This window comes from Marmota flaviventris, chromosome 9, assembly GCF_047511675.1.
Source record: "Marmota flaviventris isolate mMarFla1 chromosome 9, mMarFla1.hap1, whole genome shotgun sequence".
Taxonomy (NCBI): Eukaryota; Metazoa; Chordata; class Mammalia; order Rodentia; family Sciuridae; genus Marmota; species Marmota flaviventris.
The window spans coordinates 96,364,584-96,390,811 of record NC_092506.1 but is presented as its reverse complement, the minus strand read 5'-3'; the positions used below and the strand labels follow the sequence as shown (position 1 = coordinate 96,390,811).

General features: G+C 35.7%; 1 protein-coding gene across 1 annotated transcript; it reads left to right on the top strand.

Moving 5' to 3' along the window:
* Window positions 1-12,652: 12,652 nt before the first annotated feature.
* On the top strand, window positions 12,653-16,351 carry Btg4 (BTG anti-proliferation factor 4). The gene is made up of 4 exons (XM_027930809.3): window positions 12,653-12,825; window positions 13,567-13,701; window positions 14,261-14,459; window positions 16,166-16,351. Exons 1-4 carry the CDS (start codon window positions 12,653-12,655, stop codon window positions 16,349-16,351), a joined length of 693 nt encoding a protein of 230 aa, XP_027786610.2.
* Window positions 16,352-26,228: the final 9,877 nt, after the last annotated feature.

Below are 26,228 nucleotides of genomic sequence, written 5' to 3'. Positions count from 1 at the left end.
CCTGTTCTTGCAGTTTCACATCTAATGGTGTGGATGTGTTTGAGCGTGGGATAGGTCAGGAAAGGGGACAGTTAGAGAGGATTTCTGGGTGGTATCTACTAATAATTTTTTCCTTTAGATGTTTCCCCCCTTTTTTCCTTTAATGAGTGAGAAGGGAGAGGAAAAAAAATATTGTGATTAGACACATGGTAGAACTCGATTGGAAGTAGTCCCACTAGAATGTGGTTGCACGCAGTATAGAGCAATCATTGTTGACCCTGAAGGCTTAATTCTTAATTATTTTCCACAAAGGAAATTTCTAGCCAGCTGTAGATCGATTCCTAAAACCAGCAAATGGGCTCATAGATGCCACTAGTAACACGAATAGGGACAGGCAATCTAGACTATTAGACACAAATTCCAAACTAAAACTATTAAAACAAGAACTTCCCAAGGATGAGTTTGAGAAGGTTATAACATTATCTTTGACTATTAAAGACACTTTTTTTTTTTTTTGCCAAAAGCATGCTTTGTTTTGTGAAGAGTAAGAAATCAAAGTGAAGTAGAAAATGTTAATTGTAAAAATTATAAAATTAAATTGTAAAAGATCACTTGCAGATGATTTTTGTATTCATTCATCCCATATTTGGGAGATGCACAATGTTGTAGCACACATTAAACAAATCACTTCATACTTATTTAAAATATATACATAAATGAAAGTAGGAATGAAACAGCCCTCATTCCATTAACAATATGCATACCTAAAACTTTCGTGAGAATAGTCATAGAAACAGTTCTGTTTCTTCAAATTATTAGTCGTTTTTACATAATACTATATGTAATGTTTCTTCCTGATTTATTTTTAGTTTAAATTATTAGTTGCATTTTAAGGAATCTTACCTGAGCTGGATTGTCGTCATCCAAGGTGATGATTGTGTTAGATGCCTTGAAAATTAGAAACTTTTCTTCAAAGATAATCAGTAAAGAAAATTTATGTAAAAGTCATCAAGATCCATTGTGTACTAAATTTTTTAAAATGTACTTATTTTGTGTGTAGTATAATTAAAAAAGTGAAATACATCAAAAAATGTGTGTGGCCTAGTTTTGTTTGAAGAAAAGAATGCTTGTTCATAGGGTTGCTGTTGACTTGGCCTGCAGTTACTAAAGAAACTCCAAGGATCTTGTCGCCTTTATGGTTCATGTCTAGGCATGCCTGGAGACCAGGGAGACCCATGATTTAATCTAAGTAAGAATGTTTGTGGTGTTTAAAATGCCCAAACAGAAGATTGCATTTGTTTTAGACAGCACCAGGAAGGCACCTTTTAGGGGAGTTGTTTACTGTTTTAATTTCTATGCTTTTGGTGATCAAGGAGATGGGGAAGGAACTCTAAGGAGTGGAGGTGAAGTTGGTGATTAGAAAGAAACTAAGAAGAATATTGAAAACAAACACCTTCTACATTAGCTTTGGCAAGTTTATATTGGTTTAATTTACCACTCCTAGATAAAAGACTAGAGTGATAGGAATTGGGAGTTACAAAAGGTGGAGACAGCCTAGCCCTCCCTTCAACAAATGCAAACACACAATCTGAACATTTTGCTCTCTTCCAAAGCTTTTGAAGGATGTTGTTAAGGAAGAAAGAAATGAAGAATAAGACTGATTAGAAATTATTGGATTTTAGCAGTTTCCTTTTAAACCTGTGTTTTGAATGCATGTTTTTTCTTAGGAAATATAAAATCATGTTTTGGTTTTTATAAAGATTATCAATGTCAAATTACCTTATTAACATTGATGATATACTTAGGAACTGAGTTGAGATTTTGAAACAAGACCAAATTGAAGTCAATTTGGTGCCTTTGAAGAACTGAAAATCAATGAATCTGTTTCATTCAAGCTAAAATAAACTGCCAGCAGTTTTTGTAATTCCATATTTTTGATTCCATTTCCTTATACTCTCAGTTGTAAGAGTACACTAGATTCTTAATTAGCTTCTTATTTGTATTTATTGATTAAATGCTTTTGTTTTCAGTATGAGAGTGCTAATTTAGCTTTTAGGTAAGTAAATCAGAAACAATCTAACAGAATGGGCTTCATAATTTAAGTTGCTGGAGCAAACATCTTGTGTATTTACTATCTTTATAGAACATAGTTTCCAGGGATTTATGGTCTAGCTGGAGAGATGTACAATTTGTATATATAGATAATTAAGATGGTTAAATTATGTTAATCATATTAACACAACATATGATATTAATATATAAATTAATATTCACATAATTTGTACTATTAATATAATGTTTATTTATATGCTATAGTTATGTCACATATAAATATATTACATATCAAAATGGTCAGATGAATAAGTGCTTCAGGAATACTGAATGCTAGTGTAAGCTTTATTATTGCCAGTATTTAGGAAAAAGAATATGGAAACTTGTAAAGGTTGGAACAGAGAAGGCTTCATGGAAAGGTGGGATTGAACTGAGATTAGAAGGGAAAGTAGACATAGGTGAAGAGGGAAAGTTCTTGGCAGCAGGAGCAGTTTGTGAAAGAAAAACACAAGCAAATTCATGGAGATGGTAATGCATATGGGCAGTGGGGCAGCAATGAATGGGTCTCCATTGGGAAATGAGATAGAGAGGCAGGTGAGTAGATCAAAGAGGACTCTATTAGTACAGTGAGTTTCACTTTCTTTCTTCTGACCCAAGAGCCCCTGATGTGTATTGTGTGTTCCTTCCTCATCTGGAGATTAAAAGAGAATTGATTAGAAGAGGGAGAGACAGAGAAGATGGAAAGTCCATTTAGTAAATTATTTTAATAAATCTAGGTATGAAGTGATGTAGGAAATATGGATAAGTGGAAGACACTTTATGAAGGAAAATTTATAGGATTTGGTGACTGGTTTAAAGTGAAGAAAGAATGGGATTAACTTCCAGCTTTTGAGAACAAGTAGAGGGGGTCAAGAGGGGAAAATATAGTGAGAGGATAACTGTGATGAGTTTCAGTCTAGGCATGTCTGGCTTTAGGTAGTGGAAGAACATTGTGGTGAAGTCAGATATCTGAAACTGAAATTCTGGAAAGACACAAGAACTGAAAAGAGAGATTTAGCAGTTTTCTGAAACTGTGATAGTTAGCCATGAGGATGAAGGTACCAAGGAAGGTTCATTGACTTTGTTCATTGACCCTCCAGCATCTGCTATGGTTCACCTACAATGGACAGAGTAGATGATTGATAATCATGCATTATTCTCAACTGGTGGAAAGAAGAGGGCTCAGGAGCAACTTCAAGAGGGGTCCTTCTACTCAGGGGCTGGCAGGAGGAAGTATATTTTGAGAGGAGTTAGACCAAAGAGAGAAGCAAAAGAATGGAGTCTCATAAAAGCCACAGTGTTTTAGACAAGGTCAGATATGCATATGAAATCAAGGGAAATGGCTGCTTGGGTACCATCACATCATGAGGTTTGGTCAATGGAACTAGCCACAGGCAGCAGATGATTAGATTTGCTCTATAAGAATGTTTTGTTTACGGCTTGATTCATTGAGTCTGTGAAGGATCAATGATCTCTAGGCTATAAATAGATTAACTTCCCTGGTAACTGTTTGGCCTCTGTCACCTCTCCAAAAAACTCGGGTGGATTTTCCAGCTTTGTAAAAGTAATTTCAGTGCAGCTCGTTAGTAGTCTTATGCAATGGTGTGAAGAAAGTTTTTTTCTTCTTAAGAGCTCTAGGGTGTTTTCTTGAACTCTATGAAGCCCAAAGAAGGAATCTAACTATCTTGTGAAATTTATTTATTTATAATAGTGATAATACTTTATGCCCTTCTCTTTAGCATCCCTCCCTATGTCCCCTTATTCTTGTTTTTATTTCTACTATCCTTCTTTGGCACCTATGCTTTCTTTTCTAATGGAACTTCCATATAATATTTTTAAATTACATAACCCATAACTCATTCATTATCATCATTTTCCTTACACCCATAGAATATTATCTCAAAGATTTAATAATGCCTACATTTAGTAGAGTTCATATTGTCCATTCCTTTCTTAGTTCATCTGTTACCTGTTTATCTACCTCTTGGATAGAAAACTTCCAGGGTGCCTTTAGCTCATGCTCATCCTCTTCTTTAACCACTTTTGAACTTAGTATGTTCACCCTACAATTTTAGCTGCCACTAGTCAAAATATTCTCTTATATTCTAATTGTATTTTGAATGCATCACTTAAATATAAGTATGGAGTGCTGATATATAGATACATTTACTTTATTTGTGAGTGTGGTGTATATAGGTATTTTTCTTATACTCTGAATTATTTGTAGTGAGTTATCTTGGTTTCTAACTTGAAAATTTGTTTGAATAGCTATTCTAACTTCCTTTAAATATAGCTTGAACATAATGGGACTAAATTTATGTGTGGGTTATAGAATCAATTCACTTATTGTATAAAATGGTGCTACTTATTGCTATTTAAAAAAAATACACTTTCCCTGACAGAATTAGAGTGTTGCCAAAACATCTACAGACCCCTACCCCACCCTTAGCAATGACATGCATTTGCAAATGGATATGTCATCCTAGGAATATAACTTGTAGTTTATGGAAGGCATGCTGAAGAAATCAAATAGGGCTAAGAATAAGATTGGTTATTAAGTCCAGAAAATATGGTCAATTTAGATTATAGCTCAAATTAATTTTCCTGTTTTAAATTGTTATAACCATACATATTTTCATCTTACAGATGAAGCTGAAGCTTAGCTAAAACCAAGAAGATAATAGAACTAGATTTTCACATTTTACTTTTTTTTAATTGATAAACCTTAGCCATTAAGTTTTATTACTCCATCTTAAAAAGAAGAAATGCAGTTGTGGAACCTATTACTTTGTACAAGGTAATTTTCATGCTTTGTAGCATTTGATTTTGTTACAGGTATAATAAGAAGATAAAATACATCTATGATGTTTTCCTTCTTTCTGTTCATCCTCATTTAAAGTGGCTAGAGGCCTCATTTTCCCTGTTTTCTGTGGTGCCTCAGCCAGCTTAATCAGTGTCTTCATGTGAACCTCTACAGGTAGAACACCATCCTTTTGTTCTACTACGGTTAACTCATCTGAAATTTTCAAAAAGAAATCTTTGGCCAAGCATGGTAGTGCACACTTGTATCAGCTACTCAGGAGGCTGAGGCAGGAGTATGGCAAGTTGGAGGTCAGCTTAGGCAACTTAGCAAAATCCTGTCTCAAAACTTAAAAAAAGAGCTGGGGATATAGCTCAGTGAGTGGTAGAATGTCCTGGGTTTACTTCCCAGTACTGGAAAAAAAAAATCCTGGAATGATACTATTTTAAGCAAAGGAATAAATGTCATATAATGGAAATTTTAGACATTACACAGGAACAGTGAAAGTTTTTTTTTTTTTTCCTTTGGTCATTCAAATTTTGATATTGGCTTAGACTGACCCAGGTTGGGTCTTTTGATAAATTCTAATATCCTTTCAATGGACATTACTACCTGGGTGTTTAATTGCCATCGAAAATTCAGGGTTCTTCAATCTTAAATAATTGTCACTCATTTTATATTGGCTCTTCCACTAAACTCATCAATTATTTCAAACATAAGATTATTCTCTTGGTTACTAATGCTTGAAGTAATTTTTGAGTATGTGTATGTGTGTCAGTCTGCATTTCATTGCTGTAACCAAAATACCTGACACAAACAACTTAAAGAAGGAAAGCTTTTTGGGCTGGGGCTGTAGCGCAGTGGCAAAGTACCTCCATCACACATATGAGGTATTGGGTTTGATCCTTAGCACCACATAAAAATAAATAAATAAAGATATGTGTCCACCTGCAACTAATATATATATATATATATATATATATATATATATATATATATATACACACACACACATATTAAAAAAAATATATATATATATATAAAAGAAAAAGGAAAGCTATGTTTTGGCTCACAATTTCAGAGCTTTCAATCCATGGCTGGCAAGGCTTCATTACTTTGGGCTTAAAGTGAGGCAGAACAACATGTAAGAAGGGTATGGCAGAGTAAAGCTGTTCACCTCCTGGCGGTCAGGAAGTACAGAGTGAGAGAGGGACTGGGAAGATATAGTTCCCAAGGACTCTTTCCCTTCAATTAGGCTCTACCTCCTACAGTTTCCTCCACCTCTCAATAGTCTATTTGCATTATTAATCCATCAAATGGATTCATTCACTGATGAAGTCAGAGCCCTCATGATAATAATCATTTCTTCAAATTCCCCCTCTGAACATTGCTGCATTGGGGACCAAGCTTTCAATGCATGAGCCCCTGAGGAGACATTCCAGATAAAAACCAAACAGTATCCCATTTCTTAAACTCTGCATTTAAACAATCACTTGTGTGTGTGTGTGTGTGTGTGTGTGTGATATATATATATATATATATATATATATATATATATATATATATACATATCTGATTTCCTTCTCTAGATTATAAGCCTCTTGAAAGGAAAAGTTGAGTTTTATTTTTGTTTTCCTCTCCAACACACAGCAGTGTGTACTGTGTAGTAGGTGGTCAATAAACAGTCACTGAATAAATATTAATTAAAACAGAAGGGGTTGTTGTCATTAATGTAGAGGAAGTGATTTAAATCAGGCAATTGAAGTCATCATAAACCAGTAACTGAAGAAAGTATTGCATTATGTTTAGTTTCTATTTGATTGTTCTTTCCTGAAATCTAAGTACATTGTTATTCTACTGTTCTATTCATGACTTCCAAGGCCTGCTTGGGCCTGTTGCAGAATATAATGCTGAAAGAGGGTTCAAAACCTCATCAACTAATGTGCTTCACTAACTCAAAGTGCAGTGGAACAGTATGTCATCTGGGAGGTGAAGTAATGAAAGAATTTTTAAATACCTGGCACCATTTTAATAATGTGAATACAAACACAACCATTTCAAAAGGAACATTTTGTGTATTTGCTATTATATATGCTGCCTTTAGTTCAGAAGCAGATTTTATTTCAGTAATGTGCAGGGAGTTGTCTTGATTTTTAGTTATGTCATTTTTAACAAAAATTTCAAATATTTTGCAAAATTTACCCTAGTAAATGGCTAGAAAAGTTGAGAATACATGATATAAATTTGTCATAATAATCTCTGCTAAGTTTAAGGCATTATTAAGTAACCAAATGTGTAAAATAAATTAAAAATCCTTTATAGCTGGAAGATATCTGTCTTAATGATTTTTTGACCTTTGCTGCACATTATAAGCTATTGGACAGCTCTTTAAAACATTTGAAGTCCCAGTTGCACTCCATACAATTCAATCCAAATGTCAAGGAATAAGAAGCAGGTTTCAGTATTTTTAAAAGATCTTTGGGTAATTCCAAAGTGTAGTAGTTTGTCATTCCCTGACATTGAGTAGGGAAATGAGAAGTATATCATGGACAGCTGAATTAATAAGATACTGGAAGTAGAGGTGGGGCAGAAGATCATTAAAGTCCCAGGCTTACTTTCATTTTCATATGTTGTGTGTACATAGCAGACATTTAAATACTTACTGAATGAATTGAACTAACTTTTATTAAATCTTAAATTGTCATTCTTAGGTGTTAAGGTGCTCAGCTAGCCATCTCAATAGTCCTTTTACTTACAACTTGTAACTCTTAAACATCAAAGATATGACAATTGCCAGGGCAGGCTCTAACATCCATATTCTGTCTCAGTCCACACTGTTGGAAGTTTTAGCAGTCACACTACTCGGTATGCTAGGAGCTATATGGATCCATATTCCACCACTACTAGTCATGAGGTGTTTATTTCAGTCAGAAAGTGAGTAATCTAGCTCTAGAACCTGATTTTAGAGAATGCTCTCTTAGAACACTCTTGGTACCAATTGTCTTAGGCTGGGTTCCTTAAAACAGACTAGGAGATGCGAGTTGCATGTGGAAGGTGTATTTCTTGGGAAAGTGAGGAAGTGGGAAGATAGGACTGAGCAGAAGGAGAGGCCATCACTGACTAAGTTGCATTGGAAGCCTTGGCCTATCTTGTGGGAAGCTGTCAAGATGGGATAGCCCTTCAGAGTTATTGCAAATTAAGCCAAGGGAAGGTTTTTATATCCCAAAGTGGCATGTCAATGACTGTAGATGTCTTGGAGGTATGGATAACTTTAGGTGAGGCAGTTCCTGAGCACAGCAGTTCCTGAATGCAACTATGAACTGTCAGCACTTGATCTTTCTAATAGTTGGGGGATGGTTGCATTGTTCCTGAAGGAGGACCATGGCTCCAGCTATGGTGTTCATATTGACTTACTTTGGCTATTGGGAGCTCTTCAAGTTGGCTGTTGTGTCTTTTGACATGACCCATTTTTCTTTTATAGCTACCAGAAAGACATTCCAGATTCTTCTCATATATCACCTGAACTAGAATTGGATTTGGGCATTTTTTTTTAAAGTGGGGAATGATATGTAGAGACCACAAAATGAAGTTTGCTTATTTCTCATTTCTAGGTCTGTTCAGTGGACAGGCTAAAATAACTATTTTTTGAAAGCAAAATCACAAGTTCAAATTCATATTGCCATTTCAAATTTAACACTATAGGGTTTTACTTAATTTCTTTGATTTTGTACTATTATCCCTTTTTTATATAATAATCTTATTTCATTAAGAACATTAAATATTTGATTTACTCTATCCTATTTGTTTCTATATATTCATATGATCACTTTAATAGTACTACTAATATTAGTATCAATAATTAGGCTACTAAAAGACTTAAAAAATAAATCCTTGAAGCTCTGTCTTTATGAATATATTCCAATGTATTCTAGAGTAACTTGAAATTTTTTTTTTTGTGTGTGTGAGGGTTGTCAACAGATATGTTTTTCATCTTGTTAGATTATAAGCATAGTAGATCCTAAAGATCAGAACATTTGATTTTCCATTTACTTTGAATTTCTAAGTAAACTTTATTTTACCACTATTTTTCATGTTATATATTGCAGTAGACATCTTATTCTGCCCTTTTTTTCTGAAGAGCTCAAAGCAAAATTGAGACAGGTAGATTTAGATAAAACAAAGATATAGTAAAATTAATTAATTTGTCCATGACCATAGGAGAAGGGAAGATGTAACTATAACTTAGGCTTTTTAACTTCATTTTATTGAAACTAGTTTGTAAACAGATAAGTTTCAGGGTTCAGACCACAAATATTACCTGAGTCTGAAATTTATGAACTCCATGAGTGCTATCTTTATGTATATCATTGTGGTTTATACTATACTAGTACAAGAATTTTGAATTATACTAATTTTATGAAACCAAAGAAGTTCAAATTTTTACTTTCAGATGTTAGGATCTGAAGCTTATTGATGATAAATTTTAGATTCATATATTATTATTATAAATATCAGGTTCATATACTATAAATTTTGACATGTTTGTAGTTAAGAACTACATATGTTTTTCAAGTTTACTATTTTTAAAAACATTTAATTTGTTTTAGTAACTTTTTAAAAATAAGGCATGGTTGAATTTGGTATTTCTTGGAATAACAGTTCCCAAAGAACAAGGCATGTCAGGTTAAAGTGCCTTTTCCTTTTATGATAAGGTTACTCTCCTGATAGATTAAAAGAATACTGCATGCAGATTTCCAATTGACTACCTTTCCATTGTGTGATAATAGAATTAATTGGTTGAGTGGAAAGAACACCAAACTAAAGTGCGATTTCCTAGAATTTTGTCAAAACGCTTGATCTTTAATCCTATTCAACTTCCTTATTCATTGCTTGTTGGAGGTCTCAAGTGGTCTTTTTATCAAATGTACAGATGACAGGAAGCCAGAAAGATAATTTACTGGATGATGAAATCAGGGTCACAAATAATCTGGACTCACTGTAGCCAGAATTTAAATTTAACACGATGGGCTGGAATGTATCTCAGTGGCAGTGTACTCTGGTCCTGGGTTTGATCCCCAGTGCCATAACAATAAATAAATAAGCACAAAGAATTATGATAAGTATAATTGTATATGTAGTTGTTTTATACTCCATTTATACCACATAGCATTAAAAGTATCCTAATAAAATAAGTCTAAAATCCTTTACTTATGTATGTTAATAAGAAGGGCTACCACATCTTGAGCACTTGCTTTATACCAGGCACTCTGTTAAGTGCTTTATGTAAATTTTATAATTTAATCTTGACAAGAATCCTGTAAAACAATAGTAGTAGTGGTACTAGCAATATTTTTTTTAAAGAGATGTGATCAACTTAACATTTTTCTTAGTGCATTATATGTATACATAATAGTGGAATTCATTGTTACATATTTGTACATGCACATAATATAGTATTATAATTTGGCCAATTTCATTCCACAGAAGGAACATTAATAATATTTAACATTTACAGAGTACTTACTGAGTACCTGGTACTCTTCTAGACATTTCACATGATTCTTATAACAATCCTATAAAGTAAGTACTGTTATAGCCTTTATATACATGAAGAAATTGAGAGACAGAGAGGTTAAATAATTTGCTAAGGTAATACATTAAATGGAGCCAGGATCCAAAGTCAGCAGTGCAGTTCCAAATTCTTCCAAGGCACATTTCTTCTCCATTTTTCCAGATGTAGATCTTGTAGATTGGAGAGGATGAGAAACTTACTTTAAGTTTCTAGTAAGCTGGAGGACTAGGATTTGATCCACAATGTTGATTTTATAACTACCCTGCTGTATTCTCTCTTTTCCTGCAGCTTTAAGACCAGATGCTTTAATTATTGATTGTAATCTTGATAACAAGCTTATGAGGTTACTGTGGTACCTCCTGTTCGCAGACAGGAAACTGAAAGTTACAGATTCAGCAAGATGCCCCCAAATCACACAGCTAGTGAGTTGTAAAGTTGCAGTTCGCATCCAAGTCTTAAATGTCATAGTGAGCAGGAAGGGAAAGATGTGACAAACGACAGCATGAGAAAAACGACTTGCAAGTTCAGTGGGAGGTCGTGGGTGAGGCCACTGCCAACAAGGGGAATGCCACCTGAGGCTGCCTCCTAGAAGACAGCATTCAGAGCAAGCGAGGCGACAGTCCCACACTAGTCTTTACTGGTGGAACACACCTGGAGCTTTGTACACAAGTCTGGGACCCACACTTTAAAAAGAGCATTACTGACACACCTGAAGCTCCTCTGGATGTGAGTCCTCAGCACAGTGAGTGGTGTAATGTGTATACAGAAGAACAATTAACAAGGTGGAAATTTAGTGTCTAAATATAACATAAAAGAGAAGACCCAGGGGGTTGAGTAGCTAATATTTGAAACATCATCTTGTGATGGAGAATTAGGTACAGTCTGTCTAGTGTCAGAGGGAAAAACTAGGCTGCACATGTAGAAAATCAAAGAGGTGAATTTGGTTCCACATAGGAAGGAAGACTTTTGTGAGACAGTGAATTAATTTTCTCTAGTAAAGAAACCGAATGATCATTAATTGTGGGTGATAAATATCTACAATATTAGGTGTGATGATTCTTAAATTTTAGTGGGTATAAGTATCATCTGGGAGAACTTGCCAACTACTGATTAGCATGCCTTACCTTTAGAAGATTGTTTCAGCAGATCTGGGTTAAGGTACAAGAGCTTGCATTTTTAGCATGCAATCCAGAAAGTACAATCAGGTGGTCACTGACTCTCCCTTTGAAAACTAGTGAAACTAAACTCAGGTCTCTTCCACTTATTCTACAAATAAAAATTTTAGTTAAAAAGTATGTAGTCAATATAACAACTATTCAAAGAAAGTTTAAGTTTATTAAAGATCCAAGATGAAATTTACTATGTTGACAGAATTAGAGATGAAATTACTGAACTGTAGTATATTAGGATATGGAAGAAGAAGGTGTCATTCTTGTTCATTGTCGTATGTTAGTAGCAAGATAAATAGAAGATAGAAATCCTGCTTGAAAAATTTTAAACACCTTAATTGAAGAACCCACTCTTTATCTGCCAAAGAGCAATCTACTGGAGTCCTGAAAAAAAGCTATGTGCTTATCCTAAGGTACAGCACCTGTGTGAGGACACTCACCAATCAGCCTTTAAGGCCCAGGCTTATATAAGCTGCAGCCCAGCACTCACAAAACAGGTGTGAGTGAGATCTGGCAGCAAGAAGTGTATAGCATAGTTGGTCTTTAAACTCTGGTCTAATTTTGTGGGGACTAAAGAGATTTTTCTGGCAAGTATATGATTGATAATCTTAAAGTGTGCAACTTTGTAAGCCATGGTTTCAGCCTACTATCTGCTAAAATGTTTTGCCCTTTGTAAATGTATTTTTAAAAAGTGGTGCTGGGTGTAAGTTACTGTCCCATATTAGGGTCTTTTTTACTTAAGTTGCAAAATGACATTTTGTAAGTATTTTAAGCTCTTAAAGTTCTTTCCTTTGAAAACTTTAAAAATGAGCAAGTTGAGGAATTGGTATTCGTGGTTATTTTGTTGATTGATAGTGTTGATGTGCTTATTTAGTTCACTAAGGATTTCTTTCTAGCAAATGATTTCTGTTTTACTATATTTAAACTATATAATATTACCAAATGGCAATTGTATATCAATAATGAAGTCCTCATTTCTATGTAATTTCTTCTTGCTTCCTTTTAGTGGTTTCAGGTCTCCTCATAGGTTGTTTTGGAATCATGAGAGATGAAATTGCAGTAGCAGTTTTCTTTGTCACAAGATTGGTGAAGGAACATGAAAAACTGAGTAAACAGCAAATAGAAAAATTTGCAGAAAAGCTGATGATAATCTTGTTTGAAACATACAGAGGTCACTGGCACCCTGGTTGCCCTTCCAAAGGGCAAGCCTTCAGGTGAGAGAACTCATATGTGGCATGGCAAAGGCAAGTAATGGGCAACATAGACCATCTCTAGGAAAATGCAGGAATTTTGTTGTTTGTCTAACACATTCAAAAGTGTTATGGGGGTGCTGGGTTTTGTGGCTCAGTGGTGGAGCACTTGCCTAGCATGTGTGAGGCACTGGGTTTGATTCTCAGCACCACATATAAATAAATAAAATTAAAGTCCATTGACAACTAAAAAAAAAGTGTTATGGACTCAAATTCATTTGTTTGAATGTGGGTTTGAATGCCATAGGAACATGACAGTGTAATTGAAAGCTATAGACCTACCTGTGTGGTGGATTAGACAATTTGGTTTTTTGTTTGTTTGTTTGTTTCCATTTTGTTTTTGAGACCGGGTCTCACTGTGTTTCCCCAGGCTGGTGTGGAGCTCCTAGGCTCAAACTATCCTTCCACCTCAACCTCCTGAGTAGCTGGGACCCAGGGTGCATGATGCCTGGTTTAGACAGTTTCTAACTTGTTCTTCTCATGAAAGATGTTTGGTGACCTAATCACATGATTTAGTAATACAACACACATTCTGAATCATTGCATCAAAAATTGGTGTTTCATTCCTACTTGTAAGAGTGGCGGGTGGAGGGGGGTGGGGTGAGTGGAGCTGTGTGTGCGGGAGGATGCCCACAACATAATTTTGCTGCTGAAGTACCTGTCATCGTGTCCTCACTTCCTTTCCCTTTCCTTTTGATCCCCAAGGTGTATCAGGATAAACAATCAGAATAAAGACCCCATTTTAGAAAGGGCTTGTGCTGAGAGTAATGTGAATTTTTCTCACCTGGGACTTCCAAAGGAGCTGACCCTATGGGTAGATCCCTTTGAAGTGTGCTGTAGGTGAGTAATCTGAGTTTGTGTGCTGTGACTCCTGGAAGCCTTAGGTTATTTGGTCAGCTCTGTATGCCTTTGTGAAAGACAGTGCTCCAGAGCCTCAGCCAGGACATTGTTTGGCTATGATTTTAGATGCAAACTTCTGATAGATAGCACAGGAGTGGACGGAGAAGGTTAGCCAGAAATTTTGCAAAATACTTGCAATGTGACGTCAACGGCTGCACCCTGTTGCAAACTATAGATTTAACTTCTAAGTATTATATACAATATCGGGAAGAAAGGGGAATTATCTACCACTGGAGGCAATTTAGTCCATTAGTTGAACTAAAAGAAATTGGTCTTAGTCTTTTCCTAAGCAATTAACCAAAATAGCTCTTACGGGATGTCCTCACTAATTACAACAGTGTGGTAGCTGAAGGTCATAATGTCCTTTGATTTGTATTTTTAGACCCATCCCTTTTTAAAATAACCCTTTTTAAATGTTAACATGTTGTCTCCAGACAGGATTAGAGATAAAATTTGTGGGAAGTTGAATCCTTAATGAATAATTTATTTTCCTATTTAGGTATGGTGAGAAAAACCATCCATTTATAATTGCTTCTTTTAAGGGCAGATGGGAGGAATGGGAACTGTCCCAACAAATCAGTTATGCTGTTAATAAAGCCACATTAGACTACTCCTCTGGCACTTCTTCTGATGAAGAAAGTTGTAGCAAGGAACCCCGGATCATTCCTAAAGTCAGCAATCCGAAGAGTATCTATCAGGTCAAGTTCTTCTCTGTACTTTTTTCTATTCTATTTCTAGAAAGGCTGTGTTCACTTTCAAAAAGAAACAAAATGTGGAAAGAATGAAAATATACAGTTAAAAACAAAACAAAACAAAACTCTACAATGTTAATAATATGGCAACATTTTTTCTGGTCCCACGCCTCTATACATTACCTCTACTTGATTGAATTCTTAGGATCTGTGATCTTGTCCTCCTGTCTCTTCATACATTATTTAAAGACACACAGGTTTCCTTCCACTTAAATTCCCTCAGTAAATATTAAGGACTTTTTTTTTTTTGAGGGATCAATAAAAAATAATCTCATTTATAGAAAGTTTGGAATATTCAGTAAAGAGTAAATTCTTGCCACTAGGGAAGGAAGGGATGGGAATTAGAAGCAGTTTCAAATAATTTTTTTTCTCTAAACCACAACTCATGGAAAGATATACATATTCATATAAGAAATAAGTTTTATGAAACAATACTTATCCTTTCTAGCAGCTCTGCCCCATACATGAACTTAACTGATTTCAAGCACCTAATTTAATTTCATGACCCAGTTTGAAAAAGACTCATCTAGACTTTCTAACACTTTGTATTTTATGTTTGTATCTTAATTATGTTTCAAAATATTAAATGGCTTTAATACTTTAACATTCAATTACCTTCCTTGTAATTTGCTATTATCAGCAAACATTCTAGATTATTTCCACATTGCTGCTTTATAAAACTGCTAACTTGTATGGTGATGTCTGAATTTTATTTCATGAGATTTGATTCCCAAATATCAAATTATGAGGTCATTGGGTGTAGACGTTTTACAGGTTTGTAAAATGCACAAAAGCCCTTCTAGAAAGTTGTACTTCTGTAGTCTCGCTAGCTCCATGTGAGAGCATCTGCTTTACCAATTTTTCCCCCTAAAATTTCCTATTCTCATTTAAAAAATACTTTGATTAAAAAAATGGTATCTATAATAGTACGTGTGAAGCTAAATACTCAGAAAATCTCCATAAGCCCAAATGTTTTAGGTAGTTACTGTCTTCTGAATTTCCCCCTCATCTAATGTAGCATTATAGACCCTTTATGGCCAGTCAGAAGTATTTTATATTATTAGCAAATATTTTTCCCCTAGTCTTCTAAACTTTATATGTATAGTTTACATATAGTTCTCTATAACAATTTAAAACTAAATTATAAGATGTTTACCCTTGATTTTATTTTTAGGCTTAGAAAGATTTCTTCCATCTAAGGATCAGATCTGTAGTCAGTCGATTCTTTTCTTTCATAGGTATTTTCAAAGTATTTTCTGTAAAATATCCGTGTAAGTCATCTGAAATATTTACAAGGGGTCCTCCTGGGTCTTGGCCCCAGAGATCATGATCAGGCAGTTTTGGGTCGGAGTGGCAGGGGTCAAGTTGGAATGGGGTGAGGGAGAATCCAAGAATATTGAAGATTTGAATAATGTGCTTAATCCAACTGAAAAATTAAAGAATTAGTTTTCATAAAAAATATAAGGTGATATTTAAATTTAAGGTATGTGAAATGCTGGAAAATTTTCTATAGATGATTATCTAATTTTATTTCCATTCATTTGTAATCTTTTTGCTTTTGAGATATTTCACTTCTGAGTTGTGAGTTCATGTTTAGTTCTCAGAGCTACCTATTAGTTTAGCAATCTTTGTATTTTCTTTCTTTTTTCCAGATGGAAAACTTAAGACAGCCCTTTCAATCTTGGTTCCACATCCCCCGCAAAAAGAATGTGATGGATGGGCGCATAGGCCTCCCAGGGAATGTGCATCATGTCTTGCATAAGAATTTTAAGTGTTATAGGCAGCCTGCTGCTGTGCACCGGGTGGACAGGTACCACTGGATCAACACAAAACATTAACATGGTGGCCAGACGTGTGTTGGGAGAGAGATCAGAGGAGAGGCTTCATTTTCTCTAAAAAGAAAGCAAATTGAAGGTTGAGAGGCCCATGCAATAGAAAAAAAAAATAAACAACCACATTAGGGACTGGATTGTGTGATGGTGAATCCTCACACACAGATCCCAACTCTGTTCTTAACTGTGCTTTTTAAAAAAATACATTGGACTTTATTAAAATTAAATACTTTTGTTCAGCAAAAGGTAATGAAAAAAGAAGCCACGGACTAAGAGAAAATATTTGCAAATCACATTTTGACCAAGATTTATATCCAGAAAAAATTTTAAAAATCCTCAAGATTCAAATGAGAAAATAACCAAAAAACAAAATGGTCCCAAATTCTGAACCCCTCACCTAAGAGATATAAAAATGGCAATAAAGAAGATGAAAATTAAGCAGATAAAAATTAAAACTACACTGAGAATTGTAACATGTACCATACTGATTCAGGATACTGATATGTGTATATAAGGGCAGGAAGTATATGGAAAATTTCTGTATTTTCTCTTAGTTGTACTTTTAATTTTTAGTTTTATATGAAGTTTTATGTAAAACCAGTAAATATATTCAATATGGTATGAAATGAAGCTATTGACCTGGATAAGAGTCAACGAATTATGACAATTGACAGTTTAAATAAATGTACTGTTTTTAATACTTTCCTAAAATTTGCTTTGTTGTGAGGAAGTTTTAAAAGTTTGTGTTTCTTCCCTAGCCGTTTTAAAAATTCCATTTTTAGTCTTTGATTTTAGGAAGAGTGATCCTGATAATACAGTATTCTGGCTTCAAGTTTATTGCCTGACATAACAGTTTTACTTCATAAGTCCAGTAACAGCTTGTTTGAAAATTATTTTTTAAGTTGCAACATTTCCGTGTGTATGTGTGTGTGTGTGTGTGTGTAAGAATTTGGCTCATTTCTAAGACTTGTTTGAGACTTAATCATGACTTATTCTAAAGTGATACATGCTCAATATAAAGAAATCAACCTAAGCAGGAAAACACCATTGTGAGAATAAAAATCTACCATTCAACTAGAAATGATCATTCTTAAGTATTTGTGACCATCTTTCCAGTTTTCCTCTGTATATATATACAGATGTAAGAATAGATACAAATAATTCAATAAGAGAATGATACTAGAGGAGCTAATAATGTTTCTTGGTTTATCATTCCATGAAGTAGGAAGGTGTATTAGAGACTGAATGATACTCTTAGCACAGAGAAATAATTGTAAAAATCTGAAGCTGTTTGTTCTTCTCATACAATGTGGATAGTGAAATGAAGGGTTAACTATAGAAGAGTTACTATATATAAGTCATAGTATGTACTTGGTTATGCCAGAGAATGGATTATTTTTCAGTACTGGGGAATGAACCCAGGACTGCACACATGCTAGGAAAAGGCTCTGCCATTAAGCTTTGTCCCTAGTCCAGAATGAATGACACTTCTTTCCTGTAATTTTTTATTCTAAATAGTTCTACATGACAGTAGAATGCATTTTGACACATTCATAGATGGAGTATAACTTTTCATTCTTCTGGTTGTACATGATGTAGTTACACAAGTTGTGTAATCATATATGCACATATGGTAATAATGTCTGATTCATTCTACCCTCCTTCCTACCCCCATACTCCTCTCCTTTCTCTTCACTTTCCTCTGTCTTATCAAAGTACCTTTATTCTTCTTTAGCCCCTCACCCCCATTGTGAATTAGCATCCACATATCAGAAAATATTTGGCATTTGTTTTTTTTGGGATTGGCTAATTTCATTTAGCATTATCTTCTCCAACGCCATCCATCCAAAATGCCACGAATTTTATTCTCTTTTATTGCTGAGTAATATTCCATATGTGTATATACAATATTTTCTTTATCCATTCATCTGTTGAAGGGCACCTAGGTTGGTTCCATAGTTTAGCTATTGTGAATTGAGCTGCTATAAACATTGATGTGGCTGTGTCACTGTAGTATGCTGATTTTAAATCCTTTGGGTATAAACCAAGTGGAGATTGCTGCAAAATTCTTATGGTACAGTACTAGAAATGGCCAATATAACTGTCAAAGATGGTACTCAAGAAGGAATACACTCTATCACTGCTCTAGGATTTTTGCTCAAAGGGAGCTGCCCATGAACTTTGGACCTCCTGTGTAATTCTTCAGACCTCCCAGGAGGCTTTGAAGCAAATATATAGGGAGAAAACATAATATATAGATATTTCTGCTGTGGTTAAAAGTAGTCAGTATACATGAAAAGTCCACAAATGAATAAATGCTACATCTATTAGTGTATCAGTATAATAACCAAACTAGATCTTCCCAGTCTATTTTGAAATTTTCAATAATCAATGTGTTTCACTTTTTCTTTAAAAAATTTTTTTTGAGATAATTGGAGATTATATGCAGTCATAGGAAATAATATAGAGATCCTATGTACTCGTTTACCCTGTTTCCCCCAGTGATAATAGTTTGTGAAACTATAGTACAGTGTGACAACAGATACTAACACTGATACAGCCAAGATGTAGGATACTTTCTTCACCAAGAGGATCCCGCTTGTTGCCCTTTTATAGTTACACTCACTTCCTTTCCACTCTTTATCCCTTTCTTAACCCACTGGCAACCACTGATCTTTCCTCCATTTGGAGATTTTTGTAATCTTAAGAGTGTTGTCAGTGGGATCACACTATAGGGAACTTGGAAAAAGGGACAGAAGGGAAATTCTGTTCATTGCAACGAAATCCTTACGTATTAGTGAGCCACAAATGCTTAGAACCCAGGAAACTTCAACTGATCACCCTTAGCCAGTCCAATCTCCGTCAGGAACTGGCATATGTTTTTGTTCTGGCTACCCTTCCCTTATCCATACTCTTGGATGCTCAAGCACAATACCATTGCAGGCAAATTTCTTAAACACCTTCACTAGTTTTTAATCACTAATCATAAGCAATCCCATGGACTGTAGTATGGGTCATCTTGTTTCTCTGTGGAATTCTTTTTAAAAAATATTTTAATTATACATGGACACAATATTTTTATGTGGTGCTGAGGATCAAACCCACTGCCTCACATGTACGAGGCAAGTGCTCTGCCACCGAGTCACAACCCCAGCCCTCTGTTGAATTCTTATATGGCTATGATCCTCAGTGCCAGAAGGAGGCAGTTCATCATTCTCACTTGTATCCTCAAAGGGGTCAAAAGAGTGGAGGTTCTGGATAGTGGACATAAGGATAAGATTTCTTTTCCTTGGTGCAAACAGCCTGCAGAAAGGTGGCTGTGGGAGCCGGCTGTGAGGTAGGAGACCAAGCGGGGAGCAGCACGGGTTTTGGAGGGGGAGGCTGCTGAGTCCTTGGGGGGCAGCTCAAGTAATTGTGTCTTTAAATTGGGGCATTTGATCCTTTTACTATCAAGGTGATAAGTAAAAGAATACTCCTGCTGTTCTGTTTTAATTCTTCTGGTTGTTTTACAGATCCTTTGTTTACTTCCTCTCCTTTTATTCATCTTTTGAGGGGATAGTTTTCTGTGTTGATAATATTCCATTCTCTTTCTCTGGGGTCTCTGCTCTACTGTTGGATTTTATAGTTCCCTATGTTTTCATGATGGTAGGTGCCACCCTTTATCTTTTAATTTAGGACTCTCAAACATTTCTTGTGGGCCCTCTGGTGGCTATACATTTGCACTAGTTTTGGCTTTTGGCTTCTGCTTGCCACTGACCTTTATTTATTTATTTCTGAAAGATAGTTTTGTTAGTGTACTTGGCTGGCATTCCTCCCGCCCCCTGCCCCAGGACTTTGAATGGCCCATTCCATTCTCTCCTAGCCTCTTTGGTTTCTGCCAAGAAGTTTAATGGGGACTACCTTACAAATGGCTTGACAATTTTCTCTTGTACTATTGACAGTTTGATTATAATATGCTCAGAGTGAATCTTTTTTGATTGAATCTATTAGGGGTCCTTTAGGCTTCCTGGACCTGGGTGCTTATGTTTTTCCATAGATTTGGAAAGTTTTCAGCGATTTTCTCATAGGTTTTCTATACCTTTTCCTTTCTCTTCTGGAACACCCATAATGTAAATGTTGTCTTATTTAATGGTGTCTCATAAGCCTTGAAGACTTTCTTCATAAAAATTAAAAACAATTATCTGATGGGGTTATTTCAAAAGACTTCTCTTTAAGCTCAGAGTTTTTTCTTCTGCCTGATTGATTGTGCTAGTGAGGCTCTTGACTATGTTTTAAATTTCATTTATTGCATTTAACTCTGGATTCTCTGTTATGAACTCTATTTCTTTGTAGAATGTCTTGTTCATATCATGAATTGCCTTCCTAATTCTGTTAAATTGTATTCTCTTGTATCTCATTGTTTCTTTAAAATGATGTTTTTGAAATTTTTGCTAGACATTAGTTGACTTCTTTTTTTAAATTCTAATTAGTTATACATGACAGTAGAATGAATTTTGACACATCATGCATAAGTGGAGTATAACTTCTCATTTTTCTGATTGTACATGATGTAGAATCACACCAGTCTTGTAATCATATATGTACATAGGATAATAATGTCCAGTTCATTCTATTATCCTTCCTAGTATCTCTATTCTATTCCGTAGCCTCCACCCTTATTGTGAATTAGCACCCACATGTCAGAGAAAATATTTGACCTTTGGTTCTTTGGGATTGGCTTATTTCACTTAGCATAATATTCTCCAGCCCCATTCATTTACCTGCAAATGCTATAATTTCCTTCTTCTTTAAGACTGAGTAATATTCCATATGTGTATATACAATATTTTCTTTATCCATTCATCTGTTGAAGGGCACCTAGGTTGGTTCTATAGCTTACTATTGTGAATTGGGCTGCTTTAAACATTGATGTGGCTGTGTCACTGTAGTATGCTGATTTTAAGTCCTTTGGGTATAAACCAAGGAGTGGGATAGCTGGGTCAAATGGTGGTTCCATTCTAAGTTTTCTGAGGAATCTCTATATTGCTTTCTATAATGGTTGCACCAATTTGCATTCTCACCAGCAATGTATGAGTGTTAGTTGATTTTCTTTGTGTCCTATTACTAGAGAGTTGTTGAGTTCCTTTGGAGCTGTCACATTACATTGTTTTTTTTTCACCTTCCTTCCCTCTCTCCCTCCCTCCCTTCCTTCCTTTCTTGAAATTGAACCCAGGGGTGGTCATCCACTGAGCCATATCCTCAGCCCTTTTTACTTTTTGTTTTGAGACAGGGTTTTGCTATTGCTTAGGGCCTTGCTAAGTTGCTAAGGCTGACTTTGAACTTGTGATCTTCCTGCCTCAGCTTCCCAAGCCTCTGGGATTACAGGAGTGTGCCACCCACCATGCCTGGCTCATGTTTCTTGTTTTTTTTTTTTTTTTTTGTGAACCAGGTGGGCCAGTTACTTCTACCAACTTCACAGGATGGCTTTAATAGTAAGACTTTCTGCTGGTGATGTGTGCTAGGGTGTTGGTTGGCTATTCTGCATTGACTTTGGTTCCATGTAGGTTCTTTGGTGTACTATTCATGCAGCTGCATCAACTGTTATAAATATTGGCAATATCTATGGTGTCTAAGTGGCCAAGGTGCAGGGGTTGTGGGATTGCACCACTACCTGGGATACAGGGCATGTTTACCAGCAGCTCTGGGCATGGCACACTCCTGGCTGTAATTGTGGGTGCCTGTTAGTTCCTAGGAGTCATGTGAGGGTAAGGTCACCATTGTGGGCCATTGTGGGTTTATTATCCTTAAATTTACATAGCCTATCTTGTTCCTCTTCAGAACTAAGGACACCAAAATAAGAGTAAGGTATTTTCACGGATATTCAGCTGCTGACTTTTATAGCAGCCTGTTCCAGACCCCCTGGAGTGGCACCTAAAAATCTCCAGCTATTTCCCTAAACCTGCAGTCACCTTGGATTCCAGGAACAGTAGTGCCTGGCTGATCATCCCCCCCCAGCCTAAGTGGAAGCAATTTCCCTAGGACAAGAGCTGAGGTTATCCCCTTAAACAGGAACAATCATCTCAGGGGAACTAAATTGTCCCCTTAAGTGATAGTGATGTCTTTGAAGCCACCTGGCAAAACCAGAAATGAGATAATGATCAATCAGAACTTAGCCCACCTCAGCAACCTGACTAAAGGCTTGTCTCTTTTTTCCTTTGGGGAGCAGCCTATTTTCTGTGCAGTCTCAGCTGGCCTTGAAGTAAAACCTCCCAATTAAAGCATTGCCTGTGTGTTTGTACTCTTTGCTCTGGTTTCATTTCTATTGCCACTGGGTCATTAGTCCTGTTCTCACTTTCCTGTTCCATTCCGCAGTGAGTGGAATCTTTCTCTAAGCTGCATTGCCTGATGCTGGGGGTGGGTTGGTGGAGGCAGTCTAGAAAATGCAGCTCCAAAGGCTCAGTTTGCTGGTACTGATCTGGGGGCAGTGGCTACAGAACTGTGGAAGGCCAGAGTTTCCAAGTCCAAAGCCTGGACTTCATTCCCTCTACCTCCCCAAAGTAGAAGAGGTGTTTCTCCATACTGCTTGGAGTTGGGGAAGGGTGATTCAGACAGCTCTTTTCCTGCCTTCTTCAAGCATTATTATGGTCTCTCATCTGGCTTCCCCAGCTCTGGAAAAGGAAGATTGGAATACAAATAATTATTCAAGAGGATAGGAAAGGCAGCAGAACACAACAGACACTAATATGGCAATATGTAAATCAATGGATGTGTAACTGATGTGATTCTGCAATCTGTATAGGGGGTAAAAATGGGAGCTCATAACCCACTTGAATCAAAGTGTGAAATATGATATATCAAGAACTATGTAATGTTTTGAACAGCCAACAATAAAAAATTAAAAAAAAATAATTATTCAAATGGGAGACAACTGGTGGAGGATCATACACAGCCACCATGATGCTCTGCTTTGTGATATCTCATTGTGGCTTTAAATTGCATGTCCCTGATAGCTAGCGATGCTGAACATCCTTTCATGTGCTTATTTGCCATATGTATATCCTCTTTCATGAAATATCTCTGCATCTTTTCTGGTCATTTTATAATTGAATTGTTTTTCCATTGAGTTTTACAAGTTTTTCTAGATAATTGGTCTTTTGTTGGATGTATGACTTCAAAATATTGTATTTTGTAGCTTTTCTTTTTTATTGTCTTAATACAGTCTTTACAGATCAGAAGTTTTAATTTTGGTGAAATCTAACTCAGTTTTCCTTTTATGTGATTTGGTGTTAGGTTTAAGATCTCTTTACCTAAGGCCTAGATCCTGGGGACTTTGTTTTCCCCTAAAGTTTTATGTTTTAAATTTAAGTCTATGATCCACTGTGAGTTAATTTTTATTTTTATTTTTGTATAAGGTATGGAATTAGGTTGAAGTTTTGAAGTGTCTTTTTTTTTTTTTTTTTTGCCTGTGAATATTTTCTTGCTCCAGGACCGTATGTTGCAAAGACCATCTTTCCTCCATTGAATGGTTTTTCAAAATTTAGCTGGGCATATATGTGTGGGTCTATTTCTGTGTTCTCGGTTCCATCAATATATATCTCTATTCTTTTGCAATACCAGTCTCGATTACTGTAAATATATATAAACTTAAAAATTGAACAGATTGATTCATCCTACTTTGTTCTTGGTGGAGGAAAATTATTTTTATCTAATCTAGGTTCTTTGGCTTTCCATATAAATTTTGGATGATCTTGTCTGTACATATGCAAAACCCTTGCTGTAAGTTTGAAAGGAATTGTATTGAACCTATATATCAATTTGGGAGAATTGACATTTCTGTTTTGTTGAGTCTTATAATCCATGAACAAAATGTCTCTCCAATTTTTTTAGGTCTTGAATTTCTTTCATCAGTGTTTTGTATATGATTTTTAAAAAACATACACGTCCTATATACATCATTTATATTTACCCTAAGAACTTCATTTTTTGAATCAGTTAAAAACGGTATTTTAAAACCTACATGTTCACTGGTAATATATGAAAGTACAATTGATTTTTTTTTTTGTGGGGTGCGGGGGTGGGGACCAGGAATTGAACTCAGGGGCACACAACCATTGACCCACATCCCCAGTCCTATTTTGTATTTTATTAGAGACAGGGTCTTACTGAGTTGCTTAGTGCCTCACTTTTGCTTAGGCTGGCTTTGAACTTGTGATCTTCCTGCCTCTGCCTTCTGAGCCACTGGGATTACAGGTGTGCATCACTGTGCCTGGCTACAATTGATTTTTGTATGTTTTTGTCCTGCAACTTTGTTGAATTCACTTATTACATAATTAAGAACATTTTTTTTTTGTGTAGATTCCCTGGCATTTTCTAGTAGATCATTATATAATCTGCATTTGGGAACAGTTTTAAATTTTTTTCCTTTTCAATATGGATTTTTATTTCCTCATCTTCCTTCTTGAACTGGCTAGAACTTCCATCTCTGTGTAAACAGTGCCGAGAACAGGCGTTCTTGCTTTGTTCCTTATCTCAGGGAAAGCAGTCAGTCTTTCACCATGTAGTAGATATCATTTTTATTGATGTTCTTTTATCAAGTTGAAAGAACTCTATTCCTTTTTTATAAAAGTTTGAGGGTTTTAATCATGAATGGGTGTTGAATTTTGGCAAATGCTTTTTCTGTAGACATTGATATGATCATGTGATTATTTTTTTTTCTTATGATACATTGATCTTGGAACATTGAGCCAGCTTTGCATCTATGAAATAAACCCCATTGATCATGGTGTTTAATTCTTTTTTAAAAAATTGTTTTAATTAGTTATACATGACAGAATGAATTTTGATTCATTGTATACAAATGGAGTGCAACTTTTCATTTCTCTGGTTGTACATCATGTAGAGTCACACCATTCATGCAATCATACATGTAGCTAGGGTAATCACGTCTGTCTCATTCCACCATCTTCCCTATCCCCATACCCGCCCCTCCTGCTCCCGCGGGACCATTATGGATCAGCATACACTTATTGGAGAAAACATTTGGTCTTTGGTTTTGGGGGATTGGCTTACTTTGCTTAGCATGGTATCTTCCAGCTCCATCCATTTACCTGCAAATGCCATGATTTTATTGTCTTTTAATGCTGAGTAACATTCCATTGTATCTATATACCACAGTTTCTTTATCCATTCATCTTTTGAGGGGCATCTAGGTTGGTTCCACAGTTTAGCTATTGAGCTGCCATAAAAATTGATGTGGCTGTGTCACTAGAGATGCTGATTTTAACCCCTATCTCTCACCATGCACAAAACTCAAAAGTGGATCAAGGACCTAGGAACTACAAACAGAGATCCTGTGCCCAATAGAAGAAAAAGTAGGCCCAAATCTTCATCATGTCGGATTAGGTCCTTCCTTAACAGGACTCCTTAACAGGACTCCTAACATTCAAGAAATAGAATCAAGAATCAATAAATGGGATGAATTCAAACTAAAAAGCTTCTTCTCAGCAAAGGAAACAATCAGTAATATGCAGAAAGAGCCTACAGAGTGGGAGAAAATCTTTACCATGTGCACATCATATAGAGCACTAATTTCCAGGATATATAAAGAACTCAAACTTAACACCAAAACAAACAAAACCCCAAATAACCCAAACAATAAGGAACTGAAAGACACTCCTCAGAATAAGATACACATTCAATCAATAAACATGAAAAAATGTTCAATATCTAGTAATTAAAGAAATGTAAATTAAAACTACTCTTTAAGATTTTCATCTCACTCCATTCAGAATGGCAGTTAGAAAACAATAAGTGTTGGCGGGGTGTGGAGGAAAAGGCACACTTATACATTGCTGGTGGGACTGTAAGTTGGTGGGACCACTCTTGAAAGCAGTATGGAGATTCC